We start from the raw sequence: 14743 nt of genomic DNA, 5'->3' as shown, positions 1-14743 counted from the left end.
GTGTTTTGGTGTGGTTCCAGTTCTTCAGCTGTAAAGGTCATTTGCTGAGCTGTCATGGGGTCCAGCCCTGCCTTAATGAAAGACAACCAAATCGGAGGTCTGCTGCCAAGGGAGAGGCCCAGCCTGCTGGGGCCTGTCATCTGATGGCGTTCAGGACAACAGCGTTCACCCAAGCCACGATAGAAAAGCAACAGACTTGAGTGTAGGCTTCGCAGAAAACGGCCTAAAGGAAAACCCGTGATGTACATTTAGAATTTTTTCTTTTCCTGTGTGGCTTTCAGAATAAGAATCTCTAGGAAAAGTGAATTTACCTTTGTGTCTGGGAGCTTTTGAAAGGAGAACGGGGAGGCAGCCCTGGGCTCAAGCACAGACCCAGGGCGTCGCCGCCCCAAGACAGAGACCTGGCTCATCCCTGCTCCCCAGGAGAGGCAGGCAGAGCTCCCACGATCAAGGTCAACCACATGTTGGCCTTTAGCCCAGCTTTCTTATCACTCATTTGAAATGACTTAATAATTTATAACCACTCCCTGGTGTTTGGCAACGTTTCATTTTTTTCAGCATTAAGAAGGCTGCTTGAGACAGTGTCGTCTGATTACTCAGCCTCCTTTCTTGCTCTGTCGAGGGGAGGACAGAGGCCATTCCTGGTGGCCCCAGGAGCCTCGTCCCTTTTCCTTCCTTCATGGTGCATTTTGTTGGAAGTAGTCTATTCATAAGTCAAGCAGCCTGGTTTTTTCCAGGGAACTGAAACTCCAGAGTTTCTGGAGAAGGCATCAATTCATGGAGACGCTTTTCAGCCGTGGCACTTCTCTCTGCGAGGGAAGGAGTCAGGAATTTATCACCTAATGGAAAGAACACACTGTGAGTGGAACTCTGGCAGGCTACTTCCCGAGCTCTGAGTGGGCACCTCCTCCGGGCGTGGCCAGGTCCATCCCTTAGAGAAGCAGCTGTCAAAACCTGGGCTTAACGGAGGAGCTGCTGCCTGTATAAACACGGCCTGGATTCCCAGGCACCACGACAACCAGTCCCCTGGACATGCCCAGATCAGCCGTTTCCTCTCCCTGCTCCTGGGTGGTTGCCTGTGACTTTGGCAGTGGTAATACAGACGTGCTGCTGGACTGTGAGTCAAGTCTAGCTAAGCCTAAGAGTTTGATGATGGCCTTTCAGTGCATGCGAGATGCCTTCATTAGACTGAGTACTATTACAGTGAAACTCAGCGAAACTGCATTTCCCTTCTCTCAGATAAGTGAATCTTTCCAGGCCACTTATCTCACGGCTGTATAACTGGGCTGGTTGGTGTAGCTGTTACAGTGGGGGGAGAGGAAAAAGAGGCTAATACCAGCCTCTGACCCTCCCACACCCTCCCCGGAAGGCCAAGGCTAGGTGTCAACTGTGGACATTACAAATGAAGTGAGATATCCAATAAACAAGGCTGATTTTAGAGAGACATTTATTGGAAGTTCCAGGAAGACAGACTGGCAAAGAGCTGGGAAAATACTGTTGTGGCGAGATCCGCTATTCTATCCCACAGAACCAGCACTGTCTTTAGTCTCCTCTAAGTAAACACTGAGGAGAAGAACATTGAAGTCTCCAAAAGGCAGTTGACCCCGTGAGGTTGGAGAGCGTGTAGGGAATGCAGTGTTATATAACACTCAAGTTATATAATAGTTCTCTGTGGTTCCTTCATGCAAGTCTTCAAAACACACGTGTTTAGAATATTAACAGTATGTTGAGTTCTGATTAAAGGGAGTGATCTCACACGTAAACAGCCAGTAGAACACAAATCAGAACAGACTTTTTGGGATTAATTTGCATTCTGTATTAAGGACCTTAAACATTTAGACCCTTTGTCCTAATAATTCTTTTTTTTTCTTTTTAAAATTTTTTTAATTGATATTTTAATGAACATTTATAGAGAACTTAGATTTCCATCCATGCATTGTTGCACATTTCCCTCTCTACCTACCTCCCCCCACAATTCACGTTTCTTGTTGAAAAGCAATTCACATTGCCGTTCAGTCCCCCTATCACACTACTTTTCAAGATTTATTTAAAAAAAAAGATACAAGAAGACTAGCAGTATCACACAAAACAAGTCTTTCCTGATGCCATTTGTGGCCTCCTAATCATGGCCACATGGTAAATGCCGGTCAGCAGGGCAGTGGCTCAGTGACAGTGACACCACCTGTGGATTGATGCTTCCATTGAGCTGCCTCCAACCCCCATGGCCTCTGATCCCAGCTCTTGCCACAGGACAACTCTGTGGAAGCTTTGATCACTTGATGGCACTGGTCTTCAGTACTTTCCATGTTGTTGTTGTTAAGTGCCATCGAGTCACAGGCAACTCATAGCGACCCTGTGAAGGAGACCTCAACACTTGTGTGTCTTTCATCCTCTCTCCAGGTTCATAGGGTTTCCAGAGGCAAGGTATTACGGAAGTGGATGCCGCTCCTCCTCCCAAGCTTTTTTTAATCAGAGAGCTCCAGCCCACACTGTCCACATTGGGTAACTGATTTTATGCTCTTGGACCCCACTCAGCTGTAAATGCATTCAACTCAGAAGTGCTGGGGACTTAACACCATTGGCTCTCATTTGCCATGATGGAAAAATGCTCCATTGATCCTAGGGTTGATCATTCGGAGAGGTGTTTCGTATGTGTTTTGTATTTTTGTCACAACTTGGATGTGAGTCACACCTCAGTGCTTGTGGCTGTGATCGTGCTTCCTTGTTTGACTCTCCCCAGCTCCTCCCTCCTGCTGTGACTAAGTAGGTGGTAGCAGAAGTGACCCTAGAAAGCTGACCATCCACGTGCGATTTGGGGACTGGCTATCAGTCATTGGCACATGGCAGTCAAGGTTCTGTGGGTGGAGGTAAACCGAGACATCCTGCCTTTTGCAGCATTGTATTCCGTCACCATGCGCAAGAATGCTGGGCTAAAATGAGGATCAAGAGAAAAGAGTAGCAGGTGCCTTGACTTTAGGGATTTGTGGTAAAGACTGATACTAGATCATGGTGTTCTGAGGGACAGGATAGCTTATAGTCATATTTTTTTTTTTAAAAAAAGGCAACACATTATTGCCAGTCATCATACTGGAAAATTATTGTCCTTCATCCATTTTCCAGTTCACAGGCCCAAGGTCCATTGCTAGAAGAGGAATTTGGTGCCTTTAGATAAAGTCCAAATATATGGCCACTGACTGGAAGAAATCCATATTTGTTTGCATTGCCAAAAAAGGGACCAAACACAATGGGGAAATTTTAGAGCACTATCAGTAATACCACATGCAAGTAAAACCTTGCTGAAGATGATTTAAAAATGGCTGGAACAGTACATTGACAGGGAACTGCCAGGATTTCCAGCTAGATTCAAAAGAAGACTGTGACACCAGGGATATTACAGATTCAAGGTGGATGTTGACTGAAAGCAGAGAATACCAGAAGTTTTATTGATTATACAAAGGCATTTGACTGTGTAGGTCATAACAAATTATGGCTAACATTGAGAGAATGGGAATCCAGTAACAATTGTGCTGATGCCAAACTTACATATAATCCAAGGAGCAGTTGTCCAAACAGAGCGAGGGAACAGTGCCTGGCTTAAAATCAAGAAATGGTATTCTTTCTTCATATCAGGTCAAACTGTACGCTGAATAAATTATTCAAGAAGCTGGACTATATGAAGAATGTGGCATCAGGATTGGAGGAAGACTCATTGACTACGACTCATCTCTTGTTTATGGGGTTGTGATGAGTCATAGTCAACTTAATGTCTCCTAGCTGGCAGCCTTCTTGTTCTGTACCATCAAGTTGGAACTGACCCATAGCTGACCCTCCAGTGGGTTTTCAGAGTCAGGAAGTCGCACTGGAGGAGATTATCCTCCTTTCTCCCACTAAGCAGCTGGTGGATTCGAACTGCGTACCTTTGAGATAGTATAACTTCTTCCCATTTAGCCACCAGAGCTTCCTAGTGGCAAGGAATTGTGCTACCAACCCAATGACGTGTGGTTTGAATCTACCAGCTGCACAGTGAGAGAAAGATGGGCGGTCTCCTTCCATGCGATTTACAGCCTCTGAAAACCTGCTGGAGGGTCAGCTATGGGTCAGTTTCAACTTGAAGGGCATAAATGGCAACAAATAGGAGCTGTGCAATATCACCGAGTGTATATATGAATCACTCCCCAGTCTTTTCTGAGATCTATAATCCTTTACCAGAGAAACAGCACTGGAGAAAGGTTACTTGAATACCTGGATGCCAGGTGGGTGGTAAGAGTTCTAAGCCAAGTCTGGATCACATTGGATTTTCAATAGGTCTCAGTACTTCTCTGTCCCTAAATGAATGGTGGGGGTAGATGTGATCTAATGGGTATAATATGGTATAAATGGAGTAGCATTAGAATCACAATGGTAAGAGGACCAACATTGGCAATTCCCCATACTCCTTGTTCGAGACAACTTAAAACAATATTGTATTCTGAGAGGAATTGGAGATTGGCACCAACAAAGGCCTGAAGGGTGCAGGGGTCATGGTGCTCGTGACATCTTCATTTAGTTTCATGGCTTCTGTTGAAGTCAGGTGAGTTGTGTTATGACTGGGAGCCACCATAAACAAAGAGGCCCAGCTGCTGAGCCCACGACCCAGACAGATCCGCACAGGCTGCCATTCGTGGCTATTAGGCAAATGCTTTCTACTCCCCTCAACCGGAAGGTTCGAAAGCAGATCATGTGTATGTGATAACAGCAAGGGAGGTTTTTCTCTTCCCTGCGGATACATCAGCCACTTGTTCTGTGTCCCAATGCAGTCTGCGATCTGTGGGACCCCTGTGCTCACTGGACCGACCTGGTGCACAGAAAGTGGTGAGTGCGTTTGAAAGGTCTCATAACATACAGGTTTGCAAGATAATAAGTAAATGCCATGACTATGGTGCAGCAGAAGTTCATGGGACGATGGAAGAGGTCCATTCAGGATTAAACCAGAACAAGAGGCACAAGAGGAAAACGTGCACAAGTAGTTCCCCTGTCACCCAGCTGTCCTGCCCCTTCGGTCTCGACAACCAGCTGCTGGAAAAGGTTTGTAGACGTCAGCTGTGAGCATTGATGTGAGCTGGGGAGAGATGGCTGCTACATTACAGCCACTCGGGTGACACAGGACAGCCGTGAAGGAGCCATGAGCAGTGAGCTTGGCCACGTCACCTGTCCTTGACCCTGCACGCACCTGGAGTGCCCCACACCATCGGACACCTAAGTGCATGATGAGAGTAGACGCGTGAGGCAAGGGCACACAGGAATTCCTGGGCAGTAGGGAGTTGCATGATGAGAAAGACAAAGGCCTGAGCGAGATGAGTCATCAGGGATGAGGTATGTGGACGGACCTGTGGGAATTGGCCCAAAGAACTCCCATCTTTGGGAATCGTGTAATGCTCATAAAAGAGCACGTGTCAGAGGCGGCTTTCACAAACCTGGGACCGCTGGTTCTAGATGCCCATGTTGCTGCGCCCCCAGGTTGGAACGGACTCACAGCTGACCCACCAGCAGGTTTTCAGAGGCAGTAAATCCCATGGTAATAGACTGCCCACCCTTCTCCCATGGAGCAGCTGGTAGATTTGAATCACATGCCCTGGGGATAGCAGCGAAGCTTCTTACCACTAGGCCACCAGAGCTCCTTCTGGTTCTGGATAGGATCTTGTAAGTCACAGCAGATACCATTCATGCTGCACCAATTAAAAGAAGGAGCATGTTTTTTTTTAATTTTATTATTTTTTGTGTGTACCATCAAATTGGATCTGATTGATACAGGAGGAGATTACCCCTCCTTCCCCAGCAGAGCATCTGGTGGATGCGAACCGTGTACCTCTGGGATTGCAGTGCAGCTTCTTGCCACTAGACCACCAGAGCTCCCTAAAAGAAGGAGCATGTATTTTAAAAATCCTATTGTTAGAGATTTCAGAGAGCTCTGGAAGCCAGGAGGATGGAAGTGTCCCTAGAATCTAGAGAAGGAAGGTCCTGAGGTGGCCAGAGTGTTATCAGCTCTCTTCCTCCCTGGGGACACCTGCACATCCTGGCATAGGCTGAGGAGCAGGGTGACCCAGGATATGAGCCCCATTAGAACCAGGACCACACTGTGTGGGGTGCAGTTGTCCCCCCCCCCAGGCCTGTCCTGCAGCGGAATAGCACAGAGGCAGAGTCAGTGGATACAGAATAAATGTCAGGGTTACGACAACAAGGTCTGAAAAGCAATAGATGACTTTGCTGGGGAGGGGCCTTGAGGCCAAGTGGACAGGCTTTGCTCTTGGCTTTGACAAAGGGCTCAGGCAGCATTTAGAACATTCTTTGAGATTTGTACCCTGAAGGATCTCACCTTTGTAGGGGTTGTGGGAAGTCCTGTGGGCCAGGGACCGGTGGAGCCAAAAGGAAACATCTGTGCAGGCTGAGAGCTGGGTGGTTTCAGGCTGGGCCAGAAATGTTCGTATTATTTGGGCTGCCATGGGTGGGGTGGCCAGAGCTTGTTTTGTTTTACCTCAGACTTCCCACAGCTTTGGAGGGAAAAAACCACTTCAAGACTGAAAAGGTGCCTTCAGAGTTCCCTTCCTCTTATTTTTCTGCCCCTGGGCTGTGTTTCAGATCATTGTTTGTGCAAGGAAATGGGTATTAAAAGAATGGGGCTTTGAGATGGAGTGTTAGCAAATGGACATTTACTGGAGGAAGGGTCACTTCTGAGCACGAATCCAGCATCACTGCTGGCCAGGACCATCCCAATAAACAGGCCTTTGAACTAGCCTAGGTCTAGTGAGTGGGGAACATCAATGTTAAGTGCTGAAATCAGTGTGACACCATCAAGGTTATGAATTAATTGCCATTGACCCTGATGTAGAGTTAAGTCTGGTTGCAGACAGCTGGTGATGAGGGACCAGGGTATTTAATGTCCATGAACTCAAGAAAACAGAAGAACAATCAATGCCTTTGAATTGTGGTGCTGGAGAAGAGTACTGAACATACCATGGACCACCAAGAGAACAGAGGTCTGTGTTGGAGAGGGTGAAATCAAGTTTCTTCTTAGAGGCAAGGATTATGAAGCTCTGTCTCACATACTTTGAGCATGTAGCCAGGAGGGACCAGTCCTTGCAGAAGGACATCATGTTTGGAAGGGTGAAAGGACAGTGCAGAAGAGGAAGATGCCAGATGAGATGGTTTGATCCAGTAACTAGGGCAATGGGGTAGGTGTGTTGGAGTTAATGAGACTGGCTCAGGACAGGGCAGGCTTCAGAGCTGTTGTATATAGGGTTGCTATGATGACACGTTAACAACAACAAACTCAGTATTGAATTGGTAACTGTGAGTAATAATTGGTACACCAAGCCCATGGAATCTGATTTTATGAATAGAAGGAATGTCCAGTGCATTTGAGAGCTGGACAATGAATAGAATGATAGAAGAACTGATGCCTTTGAGTTGGAGAAGAGTACTGAATATCCCATGTACTTCCAAAAGAATAATTATGACTTGGAGAAGGTGTAGTCAAAGTGCTCCTTGGAGGCAGATGTGATAAAGCTTTGTCTCTCATACTTTGGGCGTGTTGCTGGGAGAGGCTATTCCTTGGAAAGGGATATATCATGCTTGGAAAGGTGGAGGGACAGCAAAAGAGAAGACGACCTCCAGCAAGATAGATTGACAGAGTGCCTGCTGCAGTGAACTCATGTGTGTTAGAAACTGGCAAGATAAAATGCCAACCGTGAATAAATGAAAATCCAACTTTTCAGTAAACTTTGGTTACAATTAAAATTAAAAAATATTTTTTAAAAATGCAAATTGTGAGGATGGCACAAGATAGGACAGGCTTCAGATCTTTTGTTCATAGGGTTGCTATGAGTCATACTCAACTTGATGGCACCTAACAACACAATGTAAAAGATGGACTTGGGTTAAAAATGATCTATCAGTTTTGGTCCATCAATAGTAACACATTTTTCTTATATTTAATAAAAATAGTACTTTCAACACATAAATATGATGCAGGGCAGTGAATGCTAAGACAGTTTATTGAAAGACCTTCCGAGGGTACTACAGGTGCTGGTGATGGTTACAAGTTGGAAGCTGCAAGCTGACTTCTCTCAGAACTGCTGATGTGTCTTGGGTGTGGTGACCCTCTTGGGGGAACAAGCCAGAGTTCTGCAGCTGAGGAGGCCCTGGGCCAGGGACACACCTGCTCAGCTCCAATCCCACGTGTGCTATGTTAACAGCATGTGTGGACGCCAGGTGCCTGCAGAGGAGATCCGTGGGGAGAGTGTGTGTGTGTGTGCGCACGCAAGTGCATGTGTGAGCATGCATGTCAAAACCTAAAAAGAAAAAAATGCAAACTACTGCTCATTGCTTTATAGAACCTCTCTGAGCAAAGCCTCCTTTCTGAGCCCACTTTGCAGGCTCTGCCACCTCTCATGAGAGCATGCTTCCACTTTGCTTGAGGACCTACTGTTACTCAATTCAGGAGCAGGGGGAGAGCGGTGGGGCTAGTGCCGCATGGGTGATAAATCTCTGATCCCTCAATGTCCCCCCAGCTCAGCTGTCAAAGTGCTGGCCCCCTAGTTTGTCTGAGCACAGCCCCCCTCTGCCTTAGTTCACTGTGGCCAACCTCCTGCCCCCAAGAGAATGGCCAAGTGTAACCTGGTCCTGTCCCCACCGCCAGCATTCCTCCTTCCCACCGCATCCTTACCCATGCGCCACTGGCGTCTCTGTCCTGGTCCATACAGGTGCCCTTCCCTCTGCCAAGGGCATTGCCCACATCCATTCCTTAACTCCTTCATGCCCTTCCTCAGCTTGACTACTGTCCTTTCCTGTCCTTCCCCACCCTGTCCTGGCTGTCACCCATGCCCTGCACACCCCCATTGCTGTCCAGGTGGCCCTGTGAGGGGCACCCCAAGGAGCTCACAACACCTCCCTCAGATCTGGACACGACTGGATGAGTGAGGGGCTGAATGAGCACTGGCAGTCCCAGCTGTGCCTGCCTTCCTGGAACAAAAGAAACGTGGTTGCTTCCACCTCAGGCAGATCCCCGAGCAGGCCTCAGTTTTCTAGTGGCCAAGACACCAGATCTGCTGTGGGCCCTCTGTCCTGCAACATCCTAGGGCTCAAGACGCAGAGGGATGAGGATGTGCAGGGAGAGGGGGTGATTAATCATGGGGTTGTACAATTTGATGGGCTGGAGGGGAGTGGGAGGGAAATGGAAAGAATTTGTTCTTAAAAACAATGTATTCCAATTTTGTAAATTAACTAGTAATACAATTTTTAAAAACCAAACCCATTGCTCAGAACCAACTCAAAGCTGACCTCCAGTAAGTTTTCAGGAGCTGTAACCACATGAGAGGAGACTGGTGGATTCAAACCGCGTGCCTTAGAGTTGACAGCTCAATTCCTTACCCGCTAGCCTATCTTAGAGATGGCCTCTGGCTGCCTCAGATTTGGAAGGCACACCCCTCACCCCCAATTCCCTCATGACCAAACATTAGAGTGGGGCCAAGGCAAGAAGATCAAGAATTTTTGTAAGGAGTTTAAAAAATTAAAAAATGCAATTTTTCTCTTGACATCTGCTTTCCATCCAGAGTTCCAGGAATCGAACCTCCCTGTTAGGCGGTGTAATTACCAGACCCCAAACTGTGTGCCCCAAGGGCCCAGTAAAGCCGTCCTGGGATGAGATCGCAAGCCTGGAGCACGAGCTGTGAAAGGGCTGTGCGCATGCTCCCGGCCTTGCTCCACCCTGGGTGGGACCACAAAGCACCGAGCCCCAGCTCAGCCCCTTTCTGGTCTGCAACTCAGATCCCTCCCTAAAGCAGAGGGGACAGGGCAAGGTCCCCAGAAACCAGCGAAGAGCCTGGATTACAGAAAAGTTACTTCAGTACACAGAACAGTTCCCTCTGAAACCGTGTCAGTAAGCTGTTGCCCCACGGCCCTCAGTACTGTGTGTGTGTCCCGCAGACAAGGACCTAAGCGTAGTGCTGTCAGCGGGTGCTGTCAGGTCGATGCTAAATCACAGGGACTCTATATGACAAGCCCCTAGGGTTTCCTGGCCTGAAATCTTTAAGGGAGAATTTGCCAAGTCTTTTCATCCTTGGAGTGATGGGTTCACCCATCCTTGCTGGGTTCAGTTAGCATCTGAGCGTTTTAGCCATAGTGCCACAAGGTTTCCACAATGATTATCCATTCATCCCAATCAGGACATTAGTAGGGACACATACATCACTGCCACCAATCCCACCGAGCTTCCTCGTTGACTCAGTAATTCCTTTGAGAGCACAAAGACGTAATCCAAAATCACAGGTTGCTTTAAGTAGTTTATGACCTCAGCTTCCTTCAAGCTAAGGCAGCTCTTTCCTTCATTGTGGCTTTGCAGCTTCTTTAAATTATTATTATTTAATTATTGAGAACATACATGGCAGAACATGCACCTGTTCAACTACTGGTTCAGTTCAGTGACACTAATCTTCTCTGAGTTCAGTCATTCTCAGCCTCCTTGTCTGCATGTCCCTCCCAGTAAGTTGAGTTTCTGTCCTGTGTGCATGCTTTCCTCTCCCTGCGTGGGCTCCAGCACACCACCCAGGATCTGCCCTCCTGCATGGGTGTCCTCAACACCTCATTAGGCTCTGACACCCCTTGGGTGGACATCTTCCTCTTTCCGCAGTTCTCTGACAAATTGGAGGCAGGGGCTCCAGGCCACTCCATCATGGTGACAGTTTTTTCTTCCCCTCCAGTCTCTGACATCCACTCTGGAGCACTAAAGTCCTCCCCTCTGTCTACTTCATGGCTTCAGGACAGGACTGCTGAGAAAGGGAAAGGGGGGTCAAAGAAAGGAACTTCATATTTTTGAACCAAAGTGTACCAAACTCATAAAGAAAAGGAGCCACAAAACAATTGAGGCAAACCATCTAAACCAATCAGGCAGCCAGACCCTGAGTGCCTTGCAAAAGGGCATCAGTGCAAGTGTCCTGGGGCCACCCAATTTAGGTTGAAATGCTGGCGCTGTCCCTTCACAGTGAGGTAGCCCCTCAGCCTCAGTGTGACTCAGTTTCCCTCACTGTAAATGAGGAAAGTGACAGCGCCCCCTTCCTTCTGCTGGTTGGAGGTACAACCCGCCTGTGCTCATGGGAATGGCTGGTCTCTGAGGTTTGTGAGCTATGGGTTCTGTCTTGTTTTTCTCAGAATCTTAAGGTTTTGAGAAAGACTTCTTTTTGGGAGGCAGGGCTAGGATGCTGGGAGGGTGGGGAGGCAGACTGTGTAAGCTTTTTTTTTTTCTTCTTCCCTTTCCCTTTTGGCACGTCAGCAGCCAAGTCTGGGAGGGTTTCCTGGACAGAGGTCCTCGTGGCCACCACCTTAAGACGTGCAGGCGGGCTGCGGCCACCACTGCTCCCTGCCCAGCCCAGTGCAAGCAGCAGCTGGCCGACGGTGCAGCAGCATGGAGCTTCGGGTCACCTACCTGCTCCTCTGCCTCGGAACCCTCCTGCCCCAGGTCGTGGCCCAGCTGCCAACCCCCAAGACCAAGAAGGCAGCAAACGCCAAGAAAGGTAAAGATTGAGCTAAAGGGGTCCCCAGTCCCAGGGAACAGGCTGTGCTCTCTTGCTGGTCCTCACGTCCAGGGAACAAAGAAAGCACAACAGAGGGCCTCGGGGAGGTCTCTAGGCAGCAGGGGAGAATCAGAAGGGATCTTGATGTCATTTAAATGGACATCTGCTCTCCCTCTATCCTTGCATTTTTTTAAAAAGGGTTCATTTAGCTTGCCAGTCTGGAGACCTTGACCCTGGCCAGGGAGTGCTGTGCTTTGTAATCTCTGAGCCTCACATTTTCCTCACAGGTTTGTTGTGAGGATCAAACAGTATGAAATATGTAAAAGCACCCGATGCAGTGGTTGGCATATAGGAGATGCATAGTGCACGGGGGAAAGATGCTCAGTTCTGTAGTATATCATGTAGCCTGGCAAAGAGAAAAGGTACAAACGAATAAATCCTGCACAGCTTCACTCTTGGGCGCCTCTGGGTCTGAGGTATCTTGCCCGTGGGTTGCCTTGACTACTGGCAAGAAGCTGTCCCTGCAGCCCCACCTGCAATGAGGTCACTAGACTGGGCAGAGAACATTATTAGCAAAATGCCATGGTGATGAAGTGTCCCACCCCCCACAGGAGGGTGGGGGTTTGGGCAGAGAAACAGGCGGCCAAGGCCAAGAGACTGCAGGAAGCAGAAGGCAAGGAGCTGTTGGGAGCACCTCTCTGAGTCTCCTCTGTAAAAAGGACCTTGGAAAAGATGGGAAGGGTCAGCCCACAGGCTGCTTCTGTCCTCTCTGGCTCCCACTCCCGTCCTGTTTCTACATGGTCTCCACAGAGGGGCTGGGTGACCAGAGCTCCAGGGCCCTCCACTCTCCCCTCAGTTGTGCTGCCCCGAGACATCCATGTGGAGGGGAGCCATTTCCCAGCATCCTCTTGTGGCTGACAGGCAGCCTCCCAGCACCCCTGCTTTCCCTCCTGCCTCCCTCATGCACTGTGATGGCCCTGTGTCCCTGGCTTCGTCCTAGATGTTGTGAGCCCAAAAGTGATTGAGGAGCTCAAGACGCGGCTGGACAACCTGGCCCAGGAGGTGGCTCTGCTGAAGGAGCAGCAGGCTCTGCAGACGGGTGAGGGCCTGCACTTTCCCAGAGAGAAGCCCCCCCAAGCCCGGCAGGGCAGCGTGAATTTCCAGAGACCCTTCCCTCAGCCTTGTGTATCAGCAGCTTTCTGTCCCTCTTATTCCGAGGCAACATTTGTCATCTCCAACATGAAAATGAAGAAACCGAGGCCTAGGCTGTCCTGTGCCTTGTCCACATTCACTCCACTGGTTAGGAGCAGAACAGCCTGCTTGAGTCCATGTCACGTGCCAGGGGAGCTGGGCTCGGGCCTTCTCAGTTCTGCACTAACCGGCCCATCAAGGCTAGACGGAATCCCATTGTGGTTGGGCATAGCGAGGCCTGGCCACCTGCCCAGTACTACCGGTCAACCCACCTGGGCAGTTAATTCTCTCTCCACCAGACTCCCTTCATTTCACCATCACCTCCATTACACACTCCAAACTCCCAGCCCCGATAACACCACTTGACACCCTGCTCACACCAAGCCGACCGATGCTGGGCACTGCTCCAGGTGCTCGGCACATGTTAACTCAGCATCCTTCATGGCAAACCCTCCAGTGTGGTATCTGGTACCTTATCCCACCTCCGTGTCCCACATGGGTACCTGGAAGGAGCAAGGGCCTCCTTTCCCCACTGCTCTAGCAGAAAATGGCCCTGGCACCCCAGGGAATCAATGAGTCTCTCTGCACCCACAGATACCCACCTGCTCACCCTCTTCTATCTAAGCACAGCTTTCTCTGTGGGCCTTCTTGTGTCCTCAGGAACCTGGCTGCCCAAAAGCCTTCTCACTGTGCAGTTTCTATACACTCTGTCAGCCTTTCTTTCTGTATTCACACAGACTCACGTCCCTGCCCTCTTCAAAGGAAAGAACCTTCGGTGTCCTATCTCTTCTCCACAGTCCCACCCTGGGAAGAGTTTACTCACTCCCAGATGTTTCCTCTTGCTGCCCCCGGCTCTGATGACCTAGCTGGTCGGGAGCTGGGCTAGCAGTTCAAAACTGCCAACTGCTCTTTGGGAGTAAGATGGCCATTCTCTGGCCATGTGATTTGTTGTTGTGTACCGTAGAGTCATAACCCACGCCACAGCTGATCCTCTGGCGGGTTTTCAGAGGCAGTTAATCGGAGGGGAGGAGACTGCCCATCTTTCTCCCGTGGAACAGCTGGTGGCCTTGAACCATGTGCCTCCGTGGGTGAAACCAGCTGGAGGGTCAGCTATGAGTCCTTCCACACAATCTATGATGCATGACCCACAACTCAAAGAGGGCGGGGCATAAGGGCAGCTCAGATCCACCAGCTGCTCCACAGAGGAGAATGTGGCAGTCTGCACAGAGTACAGCCTTGTCAACACTATTGGGCAGTTCTACTACTAATCGATTTGCAGTGGGTCATAGGAACGTGCTAGAGGGAGTGTGGCGGGTGGGGGCTCCCGTGGATGGCCCCGGCATGGTGTGTAGGATCCTCCTGCAGGTTGACCAGGTTGACCTTGAGCTCAGCACCTGTGGGAGGGAGGGGCTCAGAGGAGAAGCTGGGCGCACTGCAGCCTAGGAAAGCCTGGGCAGGTGCATGGTTGCACGGATGAAATGCCCAGGGCTGTGGATGGGAGGTAGCCTCTGGGACCCGCGGTGACATTTCTCTCCTCCCTCCTCCCCTCCCCAGTCTGCCTGAAGGGCACCAAGGTGCACATGAAGTGCTTCCTGGCTTTCGCCCAGGCCAAGACCTTCCACGAGGCGAGCGAGGACTGCATCTCGCGCGGGGGCACGCTGAGCACCCCGCAGACCGGCTCGGAGAACGACGCGCTCTACGAGTACCTGCGCCAGAGCGTGGGCACCGAGGCCGAGATCTGGCTGGGCGTCAACGACATGGCGACCGAGGGGGTCTGGGTGGACATGACCGGCGGCCGCATCACCTACAAGAACTGGGAGACCGAGATCACCACGCAGCCCGACGGCGGCAAGGCCGAGAACTGCGCCGCGCTGTCGGGCGCGGCCGCGGGCATGTGGTTCGACAAGCGCTGCCGCGACCTGCTGCCCTACGTCTGCCAGTTCGGGATCGTGTAGCTGCCGGGGCGGGGTGGGGCGGGGCCGGGGCGGGACTGGGCGTGGTACTGGAAG

At 50.0% G+C, this 14743-nt stretch overlaps 1 protein-coding gene across 1 annotated transcript in view; it reads left to right on the top strand.

The window, feature by feature from the left end:
- Positions 1-11398: 11398 nt before the first annotated feature.
- CLEC3B (C-type lectin domain family 3, member B) overlaps positions 11399-14743 on the top strand; it is a 15519-nt gene continuing 12174 nt past the window's right edge. The window contains exons 1-3 of the mRNA XM_006892971.1: positions 11399-11543; positions 12544-12642; positions 14289-14728. Coding sequence (XP_006893033.1) covers positions 11435-11543; positions 12544-12642; positions 14289-14689 — 609 coding nt within the window. The 5' untranslated portion in view covers positions 11399-11434 and the 3' untranslated portion in view covers positions 14690-14728. The remainder of the gene's footprint in view (positions 11544-12543; positions 12643-14288; positions 14729-14743) is intronic.

The sequence above is a fragment of the Elephantulus edwardii genome, unplaced genomic scaffold (genome assembly GCF_000299155.1).
Source record: "Elephantulus edwardii isolate Elephantulus edwardi_28Jun2011 unplaced genomic scaffold, EleEdw1.0 scaffold00121, whole genome shotgun sequence".
In the NCBI taxonomy this organism is placed as follows: Eukaryota; Metazoa; Chordata; class Mammalia; order Macroscelidea; family Macroscelididae; genus Elephantulus; species Elephantulus edwardii.
Note: the sequence above shows the minus strand (reverse complement) of the source record. Positions and strands in the feature narration are given on the sequence as shown.